Source organism: Haliotis cracherodii, unplaced genomic scaffold (genome assembly GCF_022045235.1).
Source record: "Haliotis cracherodii isolate W230 unplaced genomic scaffold, xgHalCrac1.p SCAF_8, whole genome shotgun sequence".
Lineage (NCBI taxonomy): Eukaryota > Metazoa > Mollusca > Gastropoda > Lepetellida > Haliotidae > Haliotis > Haliotis cracherodii.
This window is the reverse complement of record NW_027266341.1, coordinates 21,503,568-21,522,390: the sequence shown is the minus strand read 5'-3', so window position 1 is coordinate 21,522,390 and position 18,823 is coordinate 21,503,568. Positions and strand designations below refer to the sequence as shown.

The window sequence follows — 18,823 nt, the reverse complement described above, 5'->3', positions numbered from 1 at the left end:
ACTCAAAAATATACAAGTCAGAAGGAATGTGTGCATCGTCAGAAAGAAATGCGAACATGAGCAACTTGTAGTGTAACCACTGAGCCACAGTGGGTTTTTGTCATTAAATAATATATCATATGACTAACCAAGGGTCCGGGTAGTCCTGTGGGTACCCTGGTCCTACTCAGGACCCACAAGACCCAGCCTTAGATGACACGCAGTCAAGTCACTGAGCTAAACCAGCCGACCCATTAAGTCATCTAATAATTTGAAACAAGCAATAGAGTGCTAGCCAGGTCCCAGCGCGACTATTCCACCTTAGAACCCTGGTCGTTTGGTAGAAAGAACTCTGTGTATGATAGACTTGGTCAGTCTTCGCGTACGTTATTGTAGTGCCAGGACACTGTAGCTCACCTGGATATGATGTCTATAGTTTCAAATGTCAACCATGACATTTAAAAAAGTAATTATCAGCATTGATATTCCAATACCTTCTACATATATACTAAGGATTAAAACTTCGTCTAACTTTAAATTCTGTAGATCTGGACAAAATATGTCATTAAAGGAAGAGGAATACATCCTCAGAGTACGGGGCTGACGCCGCACGCCGCCCGATCTATCAGTCAAGTGAGCTAATAAAATGGGATGAATACCTGATGCACAAGGCTATCTAATGTTGTTTTCACCTATCCTTCCTCGCTGAAATTTAATCTCATTTCTCGTGTACCCCGCCGTGATATGGCTGGAATATTACTAAAAGCGGCGTAAAACCATACCCACTCACTCACTCTCACTGAAATTTACGTTTTGTAAATAAAAAATGTGCGTGGCCACTTCTTCCGATACACCAGGACATGCTAAACCTTTTCGCAAACACCTGGTGTCATATGTAATGTTTAGTGATCCATGCGCATAATTTTCATGATTAGTTTGCCTTTTTACGCTCTATAGAGTCTGTTTCGGTATCAAGACTGATAACTGTTAACAATAATTATTCGTCAACGTTTTGAATGTACCTTTAAAAGCATGTACCCAAACAAAATCAAAAATAATAATTTGAAACATTACAATCAAAAGTTTGTTATTACATTAGTAACACACAAGTGAGAACTAAAACATGTTCTTAATTTATCTTATCAATTCATTTTGGAAAAACGGTGTTTGGCTTCTAGTCTGGGTGTGTCTGCAATCTGTAAGATGTTACGAACACAAACTTGAAGTAAATCGAATTTCTTAGCCTAGCAGGTGTTAAGTACATCATAAATAATTATTGACGGAAACATGCATGAACACAGTGCCTCATCGTGTCTCTTAGGTTAATAGGTTTGAATCTGATGTATGACAACACCATGACGGACTCCCCAATCTGACGACCGTCATACGATATGCCTATTATGTCTGGCGCTCGGCATTAAGGGGCCAAAACAAGGACAGGTCGGCTCGGAGTCAGTATACTGTGTCTGAATGGGGTATTCATGTTTAAACTGCGGCAAGGTATCTCAGTGTGCTGGCACTATAAATCGGCATCAGTCCGGACCAGCACAATCTCGCTCGCTCGCACGCACGCTCGCACGCACGCACGTCGCTATATAAGTGGAATAATCTTCGACGCGACGTTAAACCCCATTTTACATCACCTCTCTCTCGGACAGTGGCAGGTTTAGCATAGACAGCCGATAACAAACTGAAACCTAAATGACCCCTCCAATCCATGGGATACCCACCCCTTCTACACGCCTGGACATTGTGCTATTTACATGAGGGGGGGGGGGGGGGGGGGGGGGGGGCTAACTCTCTGAGCAGACGGAGTGTCCGATATAATGTCATGTTGAGGCTTGTCTATCCACAGTTTGCCATGAATCATAATGATTTCATTATCTTGGATCAATATACTGTTGACGGTTGAGTCACAGCTGTTTAATTTGAAATTAAATATGCCCTTCGTTGTTATCTGAATAAGTAGAGCATTGATAAGAGACCATTTTACGTTTCACAAATGAGCATTGCAGGCTATTTCCCTTGCAAATTAAATTGTTATCTGAATGTGTCCCAGACAATCCAGCCCACCCGCCAACACCGGATGTATGAACAGACAAAAGACGTGATAATTTACGTTTAGTAATATTGTAGAGTGTGTAGCTTTTATAAATATTTAAATCACATCACGGAAATAGGTTTAGTACATTGTAGCCGTATGTCACGAGAACATGGGCATGACATAAACACATACAGACACAGACACCACGACACGGGGACGACATTGGCACGACAACACCGACACGACGACTGAGACACAAGGACAAAAGCGTTACGACACCGACAAGACGACACAAATAAGATTCAGGCACAAGGGCAAATGCGTTACGACACCGACAAAACGACACGGCAGCACTGACATAACATTAACGCGGACAGGAACAAAATGACACTGACATGACAACAGAGAAACCACGACATGGGCACGATATTGGCACGACGACACTGTCAAAACGACACGGACACGGACACGACACAGACACGACGACAGGGAAACGACACAGACACGGCGGCATGGATACGACACAGACACGACGACGGGGAAACGACACAGACACGGCGGCATGGATACGACACAGACACGACGACGGGGACACGACACAGACACGGCGGCATGGATACGACACAGACACGACGACGGGGACACGACACAGACACGGCGGCATGGATAGGACACAGACACGACAGGGAAACGACACAGACATGGCGGCATGGATACGACACAGACACGACAGGGACACGACACAGACATGGCGGCATGGATACGACACAGACACGACAGGGAAACGACACAGACACGGCGGCATGGAGACGGCACAGACACGACAGGGACACGACACAGACATGGCGGCATGGATACGACACAGACACGACAGGGACACGACACAGACACGGCGGCATGGAGACGGCACAGACACGACAGGGAAACGACACAGACATGGCGGCGTGGATACGACACAGACACGACAGGGACACGACACAGACATGGCGGCATGGATACGACACAGACACGACAGGGAAACGACACAGACACGACGGCAGGGATACGACACAGACACGACAGGGAAACGACACAGACACGGCGGCATATTCATACTATTACACAAAGGCACGCCGGCTGAGGAGCAGGCTCACGGACAACAAACATGCACACCACATGGCAATCCAATAATATCCGAAATGATGATATATATATTATATAGCGTTGAATCAAAGTCCAAAGATTAACTCAGAGCGTTTAACTTAATTAGTAATTACGCCTTCATCAAATTACGAGATTGAAAAATTCTTTAAACTTTAAGACAGATTCGCAATGCATGCTGGGCATGAAGTAGTTCCGGTTTGAAGATGCAAAGAACGCGTAGTCGATTAACAGCAATGAAAAAAGCACGATGTGTTAATTACAGACCCTGAACAGAGAGACTGGTTGAAACACTGTCCCATCACTGACTTGGTAATTCATTCAAGCAGAGCTGTCCTCCCAGCCAATCCATTTCATCTTAATCTTTGGAACTGATTCAACTGCCGATTAATGTGGTCTGTAGAAACTAATGGATGAAGTGCGCGATTCATAATACGTGTGGATATTCAACTTTGATGTCGTAATTCGGTATGGTGCAATGAACAAGACGTTATTATAAACAGTGAGCTAGCGAATTAGTAAGTATTGTTTTACGGACTTCACATTTTGTCCCATGAGATTATGGAAAGGGCTTTGTCGCTTATGTTTTTTCACGAGAAGCGTTTTCAATTCAACTTCAAAACTTGAAAATAAATAAAAAATAATAACTCCGTCTGTGATATTAAAATAACTACTCAGTAACTATTTTAAATAAGGGGGGCTCGGGTGGCCCAGTCGTCTAAGGCGCCGCGATTCTGTGTGCAGAGTTGCGTCCCTTGGGCACGACAGAAACCTATGCTTGTGGGTTCGAGTCCCGTTTCGCCCAGATTATGTTTGTAGGTTTGTCAGCACCATACCCGTGCTCGTGGGTTTCACCGAAGTGGTAAACGTCTGAGACCTGCATCACTTCTGGCTTTCCTCCCACATTAATCTGACACACCGCGATATAACTGGAATACTGTTAAAAGCGGCGTGAAGCCCAACTTACTTAAAATAAGCTCTTTACACGTATGTAAAACCTACATTCTATAAACTGTTTGCTACATCCCTAGTAGGTAAATAGATATTGTGTTTAAACGGTAAATATAAAACGTCAACTCCAGAGAATATTCAGTCAAGGTCATCCGCCGACACATATTCAATTGAGCGTTGAATGCAAGACAGAAATGAAAAACGCAGAAATGGACAATTGAAAATCTCTGATGACACTAGGGGTTCGCAAAAAGGGCAAGAATGTCCCGTTCCTTTGGCTGAATCCGCCACCTACACAATTTACATGAAAAGGTAAATGCCTGTCTGCCGCCCGACGCCGTAACTGGCAACACTCCCGCCACACGACGGCGACCTGAAAAAACAGGAGTTCGGACCAGACAATCCAGTAATAGCACGTCTCCACCAGACAATCCAGTAATGGCACGTCTCCACCAGACAATCCAGTAATGGCACGTCTCCACCAGACAATCCAGTAATGGCACGTCTCCACCAGACAATACAGTAATAGCACGTCTCCACCAGACAATCCAGTAATGGCACGTCTCCACCAGACAATCCAGTAATGGCACGTCTCCACCACAAAATCCAGTAGTGGTACGTCTCCACCAGACAATCCAGTAATGGCACGTCTCCACCAGACAATCCAGTAATAGCGTCTCCACCAGACAATCCAGTATAGCACGTGTCCACCAGACAATCCAGTGACATGACAACTCGCTCACTGGTTTTGTTGAAAATAATAACTTGGAATCACACAAGCGCAAAAACGTGACCGAAATAAATATTGCACTACATCACAAACGAGTTCACTGATGTGATACCTAAAAGAACGTGACCTTGACCTTATTATCCAGCATTGCAGTCATCCAAGATATCTAAAGTTACGTGGGAAATGCGTCTAAAATTTCGATTAGTTTAATAATGACACCATGTAATAATAACGTGAGTGAGTATGGTTTTACGCCGCTTTTAGCAATAACCCAGTAATATCAAGGCGGGGGACACCAGAAATTGGCTTCACACATTGTACCCATGTCGGGAATCGAACCCGGGTCTTCGGCGTGACGAGCGAACACTTAAACCACTAGGCTACCCGACCGCCCGGGTAATAAAGAGTTTAATTACTACATTCATGTGTTTCAGTATGAAAAAACATCGTATGTTAGAAATAAAAGGCATGTTTAAGACTCACCAAGGGCTCGCACAATCTAATTTGCACTCTTAATAATGTACATGATATTTACCGTACGGAAACAAACTCGGTTAATAATTACATCGATATATTGTATTCTCACTAATTGCGTGGACATGTATTATTGATGGACATGGTTGAATCTTACAATCTTGCATGTTCGCAAATACATGTAATGCAATCAGCAAATAAAGATATTCAAACATGATTGTAATAAAAGGCTTTTGAGTCACAAAGCCTCAGTTATTTGTCACCAGTCGTTATTCCGCGAAGTGTATTTGGCTAGGCACTGAACGACACGGGAGGTCACGAATGGCAGGTGCCCGCCTGTATGATGTTGAGTGTGACATGTCTGAGAACATCGCTGTGAGACTACCGTACATCCTCGGATGAAGAATGTGAGATTTATTTTGGAAATTATTGGGGAAAGTGCGGTGAAGCGAAATGGGGTTTAACGCAGTTGATAGCGACGGCATGCGCGCGTGCGTGCCTGCTTGTACTAGTCCGGACTAATGCCGATATCATAGTGCTTGCCCACAGAGATAACATGCCGCAATTTGAAAATGGATACCCAACTCAGACACAGTATACTGACTCCGAGCCAACCAGCAAGTGTTTTATCACTTTAAAGCCGAGCGCCAGACAGGGTAACAACTACCTCTGTTAATGTTGTTTGGTATGGACCGCCTCCGTGGTCTAGTGGTAGAGCGTCCGCCCGGAGAGCGGAACATCCGAGGTTCCATCCCCGCCTGCGTCATACCAAAAGACGTTAAAAGATGGTACTTGTGGTTACCATCCTTTGTTAAAACAAGGACTGGTCGGCTCGGAGTCAGAATACTGTGTTTGAGTGGGGTATCCATGTTAAACTGTGGCATGGTATCTCAGTGAGCTATTACTATAAATCGGCATCAGTCCGGACTAGTACAAGCATCCAAATGTCGCTATATAAGTGCAATAATCTTGAACGCGACGTTAAACTCCATTTCACCTCACCTCACCTCGTTTGGTATGATACGTTCGGTCATCGAACCACCGACTATTCGCACATCAGTCAGACGCTCTAACCACTAGACCAGAGAGGAGACCTGTTGCGGAAGGTCGTCTGCGTTTTTGTCAAAGAGGACAGCAAGTATATTTAAGTTCTGCTTGAAATGTCTGAGTGTTCTCGATTGTTTGAACAAAAAATATCGAATTTCATTTCATTTCATTTATATCCCCGTCGCATCAAAACTTAATAGATGGAACAGTTACTTATCTTTGAAATGTCCACAACATTTCGTCATTTAGTTAAAACACCCGAAAGGTAAAAGACAATCATCTGTATCGCTTGACCTGGTTAAAACTGAACCCGAGGGAGCTTTTCAATTACCACATGTCTAATGGCTTGCAAGCATGTGCGGCCTAAATAAGCTATTTCTCAATCTCACGTTCGGCTATTTCCGTCAAGCCAGGAAAAAAAGTAACTGGTTATGTCAGCGCCCTCTATTCGCAGATTGCTCTTTTCTGTGGCAAAGCATTACGTAGCACCCCTAAGTTCCATGATCAGTGTTATTTACAAACCATCAGTCGGTTCATATTATTATACCGTCATTCATATTCTCGTTTTCGGTTGGTTGGTTGATTGGTTTGTTGTTTAACGTCGCACTCAGCAATATTCCAGCTATATGACGGCGGTCTGTAAATAATCGAGTCTGGACCAGACAATCCAGTGATTGACATCATGAGCATCGATCCACGCAATTGGGATCGATGACATGCATCAATCAAGTCAGCGAGCCTGACCACCCGATCCCGTTAGTCGCCTCTAACGACAAGCATAGTCACATTTTACGGCAAGCATGGGTTGCTGAAGACCTATTCTACCCCGGATCTTCACGGGTCTCTCGTTTTCGGAAACTTGGAAGAACAAATACTTATAAGAAATGAACTGTAGTCCAATCTGATTGATTTGACCAGCAAGTCGCTTACACCACTGTAATGACTATTGTCCAACACGAAACCGTAAATATTGAATTACGTAAGCCGATCGACAAATCAACCAGAAAATTTACGAATAATTCGGTATACAAGCGAACTTGATCGCCTTCTGTGGAACTGGCGGTAAGCACGGATGGAGTCAATGAGTGCATTGTGGCGATTGCAGACAACGCTGTAGATGTGGACGTGGCCGGTCATGCAGTAACTGTCGACCGCACTGCGTTGCCTTGGCATGGCTCCACATTACAATACACCAGGAACATGCAGTAAAGGTCATTAGGGCATGAAAGACAGAAGCCACCGGCGACGTTTTCTTTGATACCGCATATAACACACTTGATTAACCTTCGTCTGAGGTTGCAGACAAATCGATGTTGTCTCTGCTATGACATATTGATGAGCCTACTGGCAGTGATATGTCATGTCTCACACAATGTAAGCAGACACGCAGCATGATTTAACGGGACTTACGGGATCAAAAAACGTTCTGAACATTGCTGGATCAAGAACGTGTTTAATCTATCGGCAGTTTCATCCCGATTAAGGGGCGGTGGGGTAGCCCAGTGGTTAAGGTGTTCGCTCGTCACGCCGAAGAACCGGGTTCGATTCCCCACATGAGCACAATGTTTGAAGCCCATTTCTGGTGTCCCCCGCCGTGATATTGCGGGAATATTGCTAAAACGGCGTAAAACAATACTCTCTCTCACTCATCCAGATTAATGAACAAGTGTTCAGTTGCGTTTAGATAAAAAACATTTTGCATTTGTCTTAAATCACAAATCATAAATGTGTAAGAGTTTCTGAAACGAATCGAATGGCATCTGGAACGCAATGAATATACTGTTGATTTTATCGAAAACGCGACTTTAGAGCGAACTGGTAAGGTGAGTTGTGGCATTTAGAAGGTTATATCCTGGAGGTTTTCAGACGGCGAATTAGTCTTCTCCCAGGAACGCTGCCTAGGCAAACCCAACCTGAACTTGTTGGAGTATGTGAAGACTCCCCCCAACACTGCAGCCTTCTGCATTACCCAGATTGTCAAGAGGGTTGTATTCATAGCAGCAAGCCCGGGTACTCTCCCAATGACCGTCAACAGAGTGGGAGGTACCAAATATAAGGCACCGAGAACAATACGGAATCGGACAACTTGGTAATCGGGATGCAAGCGTGACATTTCGACAGCGAGGTCCGCATATTTACACATGTTTTCCCCGAATCTTAACAATCACATTAGTGTCAAAAGGGAAAGAAAATTCAATGATATAACTGATTGCATTGGATTTATCAAAAAAGGCCTGGATAGGTCTGAAGATGTATACGGGCCTATTCCAAAGAGTGTTGTATTCATCATTTTCTATGACGCCTTCTACATATTCCGGGTCGTACCATGAATGGACCTCCGTGTCAAAACCACAAGCAAGACGAAGACGGTAATGAAATTAAAATGATCGAGCCACTCCATCATGCCGCACAAGATAATGTGTGTGTGTCAAAGCTGGCCATCCACTGACAATGTGTTGGACAGTCTCATTAAATTCATTGCATAATCTAAATTTCATGCTTACATTTTGATGCAAAATCAAACATTATTATTATTATTATTTCTTTGTATTATGATGATGATGATGATGATGATGATGATGATGTTTAGCCAAAGTAAAAAGGTGTTAGCTCAAGTAAAGAGTAAAACTGCCAATATTTTCAAAACCATTTTACTTCGCTGATATCCTTTTTCACACAGTCTGTATTTCCTATTCTCTATTTTCATGGATACTTATTTCAGATGTACAGCGTTTCTCTAGCATAGGGCTTGGGATGACGACACAAGCGTCACTATTTCTTTTAACAACATGTCTGTGTATTAAGCAAATGAAAGACATCAAACCCTATATTTACATCTATTTTCTCGTTTCTATAGGTCTGTTTATTACGACAATATTGTCGATACGTCGCTAGCGGCTGTGATTGAAAAGTTGTATATAGAAATTATTATTAATGATAACAATTAATGTTTCAAATCAAATCTGAAAAACGAAACACTGCTCAGTGAATTGCAGCGCCATCGACCACAGTCACATGTGCAGTGAACAAAGTAAAGATATTGGGTATTCCATCCTTTATTCTATGCCCACATTCTATTCTCACAGGTGGTGAGGTGAACTGGAGTATAACGTCGCGTTCAAGATTATTGCACTTATATAGCCAAGTTTAATATACTAATTTAACCATACCGTAATACATCTATGTAAAATACTAACATGTAATTTGATATATATAAGATTATCTGTGATCTTGACATAGTGGGTAGCGACATTTGAAGACGGTAGCCCAGTTTCTGAACAGGCGAAGATACGTAAGAATTTACTTTCACTTTGTGTGAGAAATGCTTTGCGGCACAAGGCAACACACACTTATTTTTCATGCAGTTGTGTGAATGGCGGGTGCTGTCGGTAGAGCGGGAATTGCTGACACTTTCCTGATTTTCAGTCATCCATTTATATAATTTTCACTGCTATTTTGCCTTTTATTCCCTGTGGACGTCTTTGACGTATGAACTATCACAAAGTGTGAGGGCCAAACAGCATCGAAGTCGGAGCTTGCGATTCATACAGTGTTCGGCCTTCACTCTATGAAGGTTCTTTTTAAGTACGAGTAACAAATGTGATTTCACATCGGCAATATTTCAGCCATATCGTGATGAGAAAGCTATTATACATTGATAATAATCATATATAGACTTATAAAAACCTGTCGCCGAAGGACAATACAATAACTAGATAATCACAGATTTTATTTAAAATTAGTTCTATGACGGTTCATAGTACAATGAACTCACACAAAGCGAAAGTCAATTCTAACATTTTTTTATATCACTATTTTATACCACGAAGGGTGTATACACAATTGTATTCAGCACGTGTGACGTCATGTTTACACTGACGGCCATACAACAACCTACTGTATCGCGGCATAAAATAGTTCCTGAAAAGGAAAGATGACATGAGCGTATGCATGCGCAAATTGCTCTTCAGTTCTTCAGCTCTTTTGTCGTTTTTTTTATAACAAAAAGTATCAAATAGTATCGTCATTAGATGAGAACGATCTGTTAAGAACTACTTCTGGAAGTCAGTCACTCTGACAGCGCGTCGTACTGGAAGTTAACATTGCCGACACGATAAGAGTGACGGGAATATTTCCCAAGTTTTTAATAAACCTGTCGAAATTACAATTGTGACTCATCACTGATCAATTGGCCGGTCATTGAAAGGTGATTATAAAGATGTGTCAAATAGATACTGAGGTCAATTCATAGACTGATGTAGACTGTTACTGTTAGTCGTCCCTTGGGCACGCCAGAAACCTATGATTGTGGATTCGAGTCCCGGTTCGCCCCGATTATATTTCTAGGTTTGTCAGCACCATACCCGTGCTCGTGGGTTTCACCGAACTGGTAAACGTCTGAGACTTGCAACACTTCGGGCTTTCCTCCCACATTAAGCTGACACGCCGTGATATAACTGGAATACTGTTAAAAGCGGCGTTAAACCCAACTCACTCACTCACTCACTGTTAGTCATACCGATCGATGGGTTGTGGCGAGGACGTTCCTGCACGACCATGCATTCAAACACTCTGACTCCTCCCAATGTATGCTAAAACGCCGAGTTCAAGATTCAAGTGTTTAAATTCAGAAACATCGTTTATATAATTATTATTCATATTCCCGAATCGAGGACTGTAAAAGTCCGTTTCCACCCTTGCCATTTAGGTTGGAAAATCTGTGCTCGATAGTAGCGCCACCAGTGTTTATTACGAGTTATGTCCCTTCTATATCCCTCCTATTGACCATTCAGATTCCCCCTCTCGTATCACTTGAATTTCCTTCAAGACGATCTGATCGATAATCAAGATCTAAATTGTAACAAAATGCGTCTTACTTCGCGAAGTGCATCAAATCACGTGAGCACCTTGATTAAATCATGAACAGATTTGGAATAAACATGTTGACGCTAAACTGACGGTAGTCATGCTTTGCAAATCCTGGTCAATCGACCGAAATCTGCACGGCAGTTTATCAACCGGAAGTCGATTTCGTTACACTATTTTGATTGGACTATGCATAGACTCGTTAGTCCAGCCAAAATATAACTCCATAATTCCAGCCTAGTTCGGCAAGGTGGAAACTGGACTTATCTAGTCCGTTAACTCCCTCGCCTCGGGAATATGTATTTATTTGATCTAGGAAATTCCCAGGCGTTTTCCACAGTAATCTTGAAGTAGTCTATCATTTAAAGTCATTTCAAGAATACAGTCTGAAAAAAAACGACAAAATGTGTCGCTCAAACGCTAATGAACGTCAGTTTTGTCCAAAGAAAAAGCCATACGTCATGTAAACTTCACATTAAACAACCATAAGGGTATACATGTGTGCACTGTCCGTGCTCTAGCATGGGATTACCAGTGAATTATACATAACATTTGCTTTAGGTTAGCCTCCGCTTATAACTCTGCACTAAATTGACTGATCCGATCACGAACACTATAAGTAATAGCGCTTAATCAGCAGCAGCCCGTGCTTAGCTGAATAGAATTCTCCACGAGTCAGCACATCTCATCGCTTATTACAAATACTGCCGCATGTTTGTGTCATCATTTTATATAAAACAAAATGGAAAATGAAAAGAACTTCTCGATACGATAAACAAGTTCTCAAATTCTCTATTACCGCGATCAGGCTTAAAAATGCCATCATAAAGTATGCACGTTCGACCTTCTCTGAAATGCATACATTCTGTGGCGCGAGTTTTTTTACTCGATTAATCTGTGTTTTGTGTTTTAAGTTGAATTCTCCAAAGACACTGCGTGTTTAATGTAATTTCAGCGGATGATAAATGGCACAGCTCAAATCACCAGGAGAGGCTAGACTAGATCTTTGTAGAAACCCTACAGTAAGGTCGTGTCTGTGTTCGTTTTTTTACCATGTAAAGGTTCTAATCGCAGTCTTACATTCAGATTGCTTTGCGAAAAAGAAACCTTACAGTTCATTGCATGTAATGGTCTAAACGCATGGGGGCTTTTGTGTCATTACAATCAGAGCTATCGGACTCCGACAACGCCCGTGGAACTTTAGAGAAAAGTTTATGGTGTTTTAAGGGACCGATCCTCTTTGTAGGACGTGGGGTGGTCAACAAATGTATGTTTTGCATAAATATACTGAACATAAAAAGTTAGGGATCATGTATATTTTTGGAGGATTTCTTTTGTCGTGAAAACTGAGCACAATTTCATAAAACTGTCCCCACATTAATTCCAATCTCATTAAAATCATATCCTAGTTCTCGCTATCGCTAGACAAAGACCTGAGGACATCCCATTACGGGTCACGTCAGAACGACCTTTCATCCGACAAATCAGGGCGTCGCTTACCAGATCATGAAAGTGACAGTCGGAATGTGTCCTAATCATGCAACCTCGAAAACGTCAAGACGGGGTATTCCGAACGACAGTTACGACCCGTACGACTCATTCGTCAAAATTACCGTCTATCTCTCGCTTCAGTGGGATAGACATCAGAACGGAGGAGGCGTTGAACAGTGTGTGGGAAGCATTGCTGTACAATCTCAACCATATATTAGACATTCCGGAATGTTCGTTTGTTCAGTTTTCAAAATTTTAATCGAGAACATATTTTTCAAACGTAATCTGAAATGGAAGTCGCCAGGTTGAAACGACTGCCCTAAAGCTCGAGAAAGCTGCTTTCTACTTGGCTGATGTCGACTTCTTGTTTGTCATTTCAGTCGTCGGTTAAAGTTCGTGAAAGATCGTTCTGACGTGACCCGTAATGGAATGTCCTCAGATCTTTGTTTAGCGGCAGCGAGAACTCAGGTCTGATTTTAATGAGATTGCATATAGTCATGATCTCTAACTTTGATGTTCAGTATATAAAACGTCAATGCCAGAGAATAACCAGTCTGGATTATCCCTCTTCCCGAGGCAAGTGAGTTAACTGACTATAAAAGTCCAGTTTCCACCCTTGCCGAACTAGCCTGGTATTATGGAGTTTTGGCTGGACTAACGAGTCTATGCATAGTCCAATCAAAACCGCGCTCCGAAATCGAAATCCCGTTCGTAAACTGCAGGATTTGCAAAGCATGTGTGTTAACTCTTTGTCAACAGATATTTTCTAAATCTTTTCATGTGTTTAATCAAGATGCTCACTTGTTCGCCAAGGGTGGAAACAGGACTTTGAAAGTCAATTAACTCTTTTGCCGCGGGAAGATGGGATTATCCGACGAAAGAGATTTTACTGTTCTAAAGTTCTATGAATGGATAACTAAAACTTAGTGACGACACCATGTGTTAGCTGATTTACACCAGGTAAATAATGTCTTGTTCATGTACAATTACTGACCCAAAGAGTTTTGTTTATAAAAGAAACCATATGTTATGCTGATTATTATCGAAATGTAACAATCAAGTGGGAAATCCAGGTTAGAACTGGGCCCTGTTCCACAAAGCGATCTTAGTGCTACGTTGATCGTAAGCCTATGGTAAAGTATGGGAGTTACGACCAACTTAGCACTAAGGTCGCTTTGTGGAAAAGGGCCCAGGTCCCCAGCAACATATCTTTGTCGTGAGAGGCAACCACATGGATTGAGTGGTCAGACTCGGTGACCTGGTTGATTATATGTCATTGTAACCCGGCGGCAAGGATTGGTGCTCATTATATCAATCACTGACGTTAAACAACGAAACAAATCTATAGATAACATTGAAATGACCCACAATTACATTATAATATATAATTATCTTCTATCCCATATAACTAACCAACCGTTCCTTATGATTCCAAATTGAGAACTAACTTTGCTTCCGAGCTACCAGGGGGCACAAGTGTCCCAGTCGTCTAAGGAGTCGCAATTCGCTGTGCAGAGTTGCGTCCCTTGGAAACGCCAGAAATCTGTGATCATGGGTTCGAATCCCGGTTCGTCACGGTTCTGTTTCTAGGTTTGATAGCACCATACCCGTGCTCGTGGGTTTAACCGAACTGGTAAATGTATGAGACCTGCATCACTTCGGGCTTTCCTCTCACATTAAGCTGACACGCCGCGATATAACTGTACTACTGTTCAAAGCGGTGTTAAACCCAACTCACTTACTTACTATAGCTAACGTCCACCACAAAGACAAACGATACGACAGCCTCAGCTGATAGCACCTCCACGAATTAGTAATATCTCTTACCACAAGGGCAATAGCGAGGGCCTTGACCTCTGTATGGCCTAGGAAACAGTTTGGTAGGAGAATTTCCGTCTGTTCCAGGCGACTGTACACGTGTTTGGACGGAATGAGCTGCAACCGTGCGCATGCGCGTTGGTACACTTTTTGGCTGACTGACCCGGATGTATCAGGAACAAAGTCCACAACCTCGTCAAATGACGTCGACACAACATCTGGATCTGAAAATACAACATTAATGAACGTAACATTAATCTTGATAGTACACGATCTGTGTGTGACAGTATTCATCTTGATCGTACAATATTTTTTTGTTTTTTTGTTTAACACCGTAATATTCACGCTATATGACGGTAGTCTGAAAATAATCAAGTGATTAACATAATGAGCATCGATCCACACAATTGGGAAACAATGACATGCACCAACGATGTCAGCATGCCTGACCACCCGATCCCGTTAGTCACCTCTTACAAGCAGAGTCGCCTTTTACGGCAAGCATTAGTTGCCGAAGACCTATTCTCTACCCGGATCTTCACAGGTAATATGACAATGTTAATCTTGAAAGCACACGACCTGTAAATGACAATATTAACTTTGATAGTACACGATCTGTATGTGACAATATTAATAATGATAGTACACGATCTGTATATGACAATATTAATAATGATAGTACACGATCTGTATATGACAATATTAAAAATGATAGTACACGATCTGTATGTGACAATATTAATAATGATAGTACACGATCTGTATGTGACAATATTAATAATGATAGTACACGATCTGTATGTGACAATATTAATAATGATAGTACATGATCTGTATGTGACAATATTAATAATGATAGTACATGATCTGTATGTGACAATATTAATAATGATAGTACACGATCTGTATGTGACAATATTAATAATGATAGTACACGATCTGTATGTGACAATATTAATAATGATAGTACATGATCCGTATGTGACAATATTAATAATGATAGTACATGATCTGTAAATGACAATATTAATAATGATAGTACACGATCTGTAAATGACAATATTAATCTTGATTGTACACGATCTCTATGTGACCATATTTATCTTGATAGACACGACCTGCATATGACAATATTAATATTGATAGTACACGAGTTGTAGATGACAATATTAATCTTGATTTTGCATGATCTGAATGTAACGATATTGGATACGGTATTTATTGTCATAGTAAATGATATCACATAAATCCCGGTAGTACACAATAACATATTTATTCATAGTTCGTGATCTGAACATACGATATTTCTTCATAGAACATGGAGAAAGTCATCAACGAATTAGAATTTCAGTTACACTGATATCGGTTTTATTTGTATCAGTGCCTTTTTTATTTTTACATGGTGTTGAGGACAAACTGCTGTAATCCTCAATAATCCAGGTACGTCAAGGAGACATTTAAATAATCAAATCTAGGCCAAGCAAACCAGTGGATGAGTGCATGAGCACATTGACATGTTAAAATAATGACAGATGGTCATTTGTGGAGGTAATATCGCTTCTTTCGGTTTGTTATTCTCTTGAAAATGTTTCGTATCAAACTGTAAATTTCTCAGTGAAAGCGTCATTTTTGTTACTTGACCAGGGTGTATTCTTTCGCTTTAAAATAACGGTAGATTTCAAGAATATTGTTTGTTGAAGTGATTTTGTATATAATCATTTCCAGAGTAATGATAAGGACTTAAATGACATCAAATATTTTTTTGTTACTTTTGCTTATATTTTTAAGAGGGGTGGTGAAACGTATCTGTGTGTTAGGGAGGTAGAATTATTTAACATATGAAATAATTAATGGAAGGTAATAAAATAATAAATAATTTCCGGTAGACATCTCGACAAAATAATATATAGAATATTCCATGTGTAGAGTGAAATTTCACGTTTCACTCATCTCGTGACGGTCCGTGACTCGATGAGAGAAACGTGATATTTCACTCTACACATGGAATATCCTCTATATAATAAAACGTGGAAGATGCATACTCTAACAAATGTGATGACGACCACCAACATATAAACCCATCGGAACAAATAGAAATATTGCTGACAATATCTGTGTAATATTGAAATGATATTCAAACCAATTACTCAGCCAGTGTCAGCTGTACCAAACGTAAAGAATGACAATAGATGACAAACAAAGCCACAAACAATGTGAAATTTGATACTTGTCAAAGGAATTACTGTCCTTTGGAATTTAGTCAACTAAATACAACAAACTTCATTAATATGCATTAGATATGAAATTGAGAATGAAATAACAACTACCAGCAACAGCTGTTAGACATTTTGGATTTGGTATGGCATGTATTTATGGAATTATGAGACATTTGAAATTCAATTTCATTAATATAAAATATTATTCAAACGACTGAAATAAAAACAATGACATACCAAAGCTGCTGATGTTGATCCAGGGTAACGATGTGGGAATGGCTTAATCGATTTGAATATCAGATTAAAACCTCTTTTAGATCAAAGCCTAACTTTGGAGTATGCGTGTATCCTTCGTGATTTTGCCAATATAGCCACCAGCCATCTTTTATTTTTATTCAGTAAACTAGATATGTTATTCAGCCAAACAAATTCAGCCCCAGGGTAATTTCGTGTTTGAGGAAATTATTACAGGAAACTAAGATGGCTGCCGGCCGCCATTTTGAAACTTGAAGCCATTCATAGTAAAACAACACTTACATCAAGTTTTTACCTAATCCGTCAAAGAGTACTGATGAAAAATGCAAAATCTACGGACTACTTTCCATGCGTTTCAGCTCATCTGAGAATATTATATAGATGAGGTAAAACAAGAACATTTTCACAATCATTGGGACCATACCACTTTGCTTACGATTCAGTGATCAAAAATAACGTTTACATGTTTACATGAATATGAGCCTACCATATGTTTTAAGCTCATACTGGACAGATTTCCACTATGCTGATTTCTCTGCAGGTCTCTTGAGTTTATCTTACTGCAAGAATTTAAAGGTCATCGTGAGTAATCGTGAGTTTCAAAGCTAACTACGTGACATATTGTACATGACCTTAGATGAGCCAGATTCTGAGGGACTTAAAAAAGACTTCACATTCAGTAAACTATGTTGGTTAGAAAACTACATCGTAAAGCTTCAGGTGAACGAACAACGCGACAACAAACTTTGTCAGTGAACATGTGGAATTTGCGATTACACATCACTAGAAATGATGATTTACCATTTCAACTGTATTTCTTGTTCTGCCGGGCATTATTTTCTATGTAGGAATTAAGATCGTGTGTATTTGCTTGTAAGCTAAACCGGAAATACCAATCAATCTACTGGTGATTAACTTAAAACATACACAATAACATAACGTGGAAAAAGTATATGCAATGACCGGGGAAAATAGTATCTGAAACTATTTTTTACTAGGAATTAATATTCTGATGTGTTATTTTAATGGCAAGTTTTAGTATTCTTTTTTTTAATTCTTCCACCTTAGAATATGACCACAACAATAAAGAATTTTGTAAATACCTTTGTCCGAGACTGGTCACAGCGCGGAGAGTTTCTGGACAAATTGGTTTCCAGAACTAAAATGGATGTGTTCATATACTCCTCAAAAAAGAAAAGAAACGCAAAGCCATATTTGTGTGAGGAAGAAAATACTTTTATACGAGGAACCATACACAGTGTTGAGCCAAAATATTGTGGAGAGAACACTTTTTGATAGTAGTCATCTCAGTTATCGGTACACAGGAAAAGGTGAAGGTCAGCTACCATCAATAACGCGTATGTCACCCGTTGGAATCGATAGCGACCTGACATCTCCTGCCCATGGAAGAGACGAGTATGCGAATCACATCCTGGGGAATGGTAGCCAACTCGGCCTGAAACGCAAGAACCAACAGCTGCAACGTCTGGGGTTGTGGTTGACGTCGGCGTGGCCGTCTCTCCAATTCATCCTACAGGTGTTCTATCGGGTTCAAATCCGGGGATCTGGAGGGCCAGGGGAGAACATCAACGTTGTTGCTGTGTAGAGAGGCTCTAGTGATCCGTGCTGTATGCGGTCAAGCGTTGTCCTGCTGGAATACACCGTTGCCGTTGGCTACAATTGGAAGGACGTGTGGTTGGAGAATTTCGTTGATGTATCGTTGAGCCCTAAGAGTACCCTGAATATGGACCATGATGAGAGATAGCCGCCCACATCATAACGCTACCCCCTACAAACATGTCCACTTCCTGT

The 18,823-nt window shown here is 41.1% G+C and overlaps 1 protein-coding gene across 2 annotated transcripts in view; it reads right to left on the bottom strand.

Annotated features, from left to right (window-relative positions):
• The window catches only part of LOC139449802 (leucine-rich repeat-containing protein 74A-like), a 126,311-nt gene that overhangs the window by 27,974 nt on the left and 79,514 nt on the right, over window positions 1-18,823 (bottom strand). For both annotated transcript variants that reach the window (XM_071231338.1, XM_071231337.1), the window contains one exon: window positions 14,550-14,764. In XM_071231338.1, coding sequence (XP_071087439.1) covers window positions 14,550-14,764 — 215 coding nt within the window. The remainder of the gene's footprint in view (window positions 1-14,549; window positions 14,765-18,823) is intronic.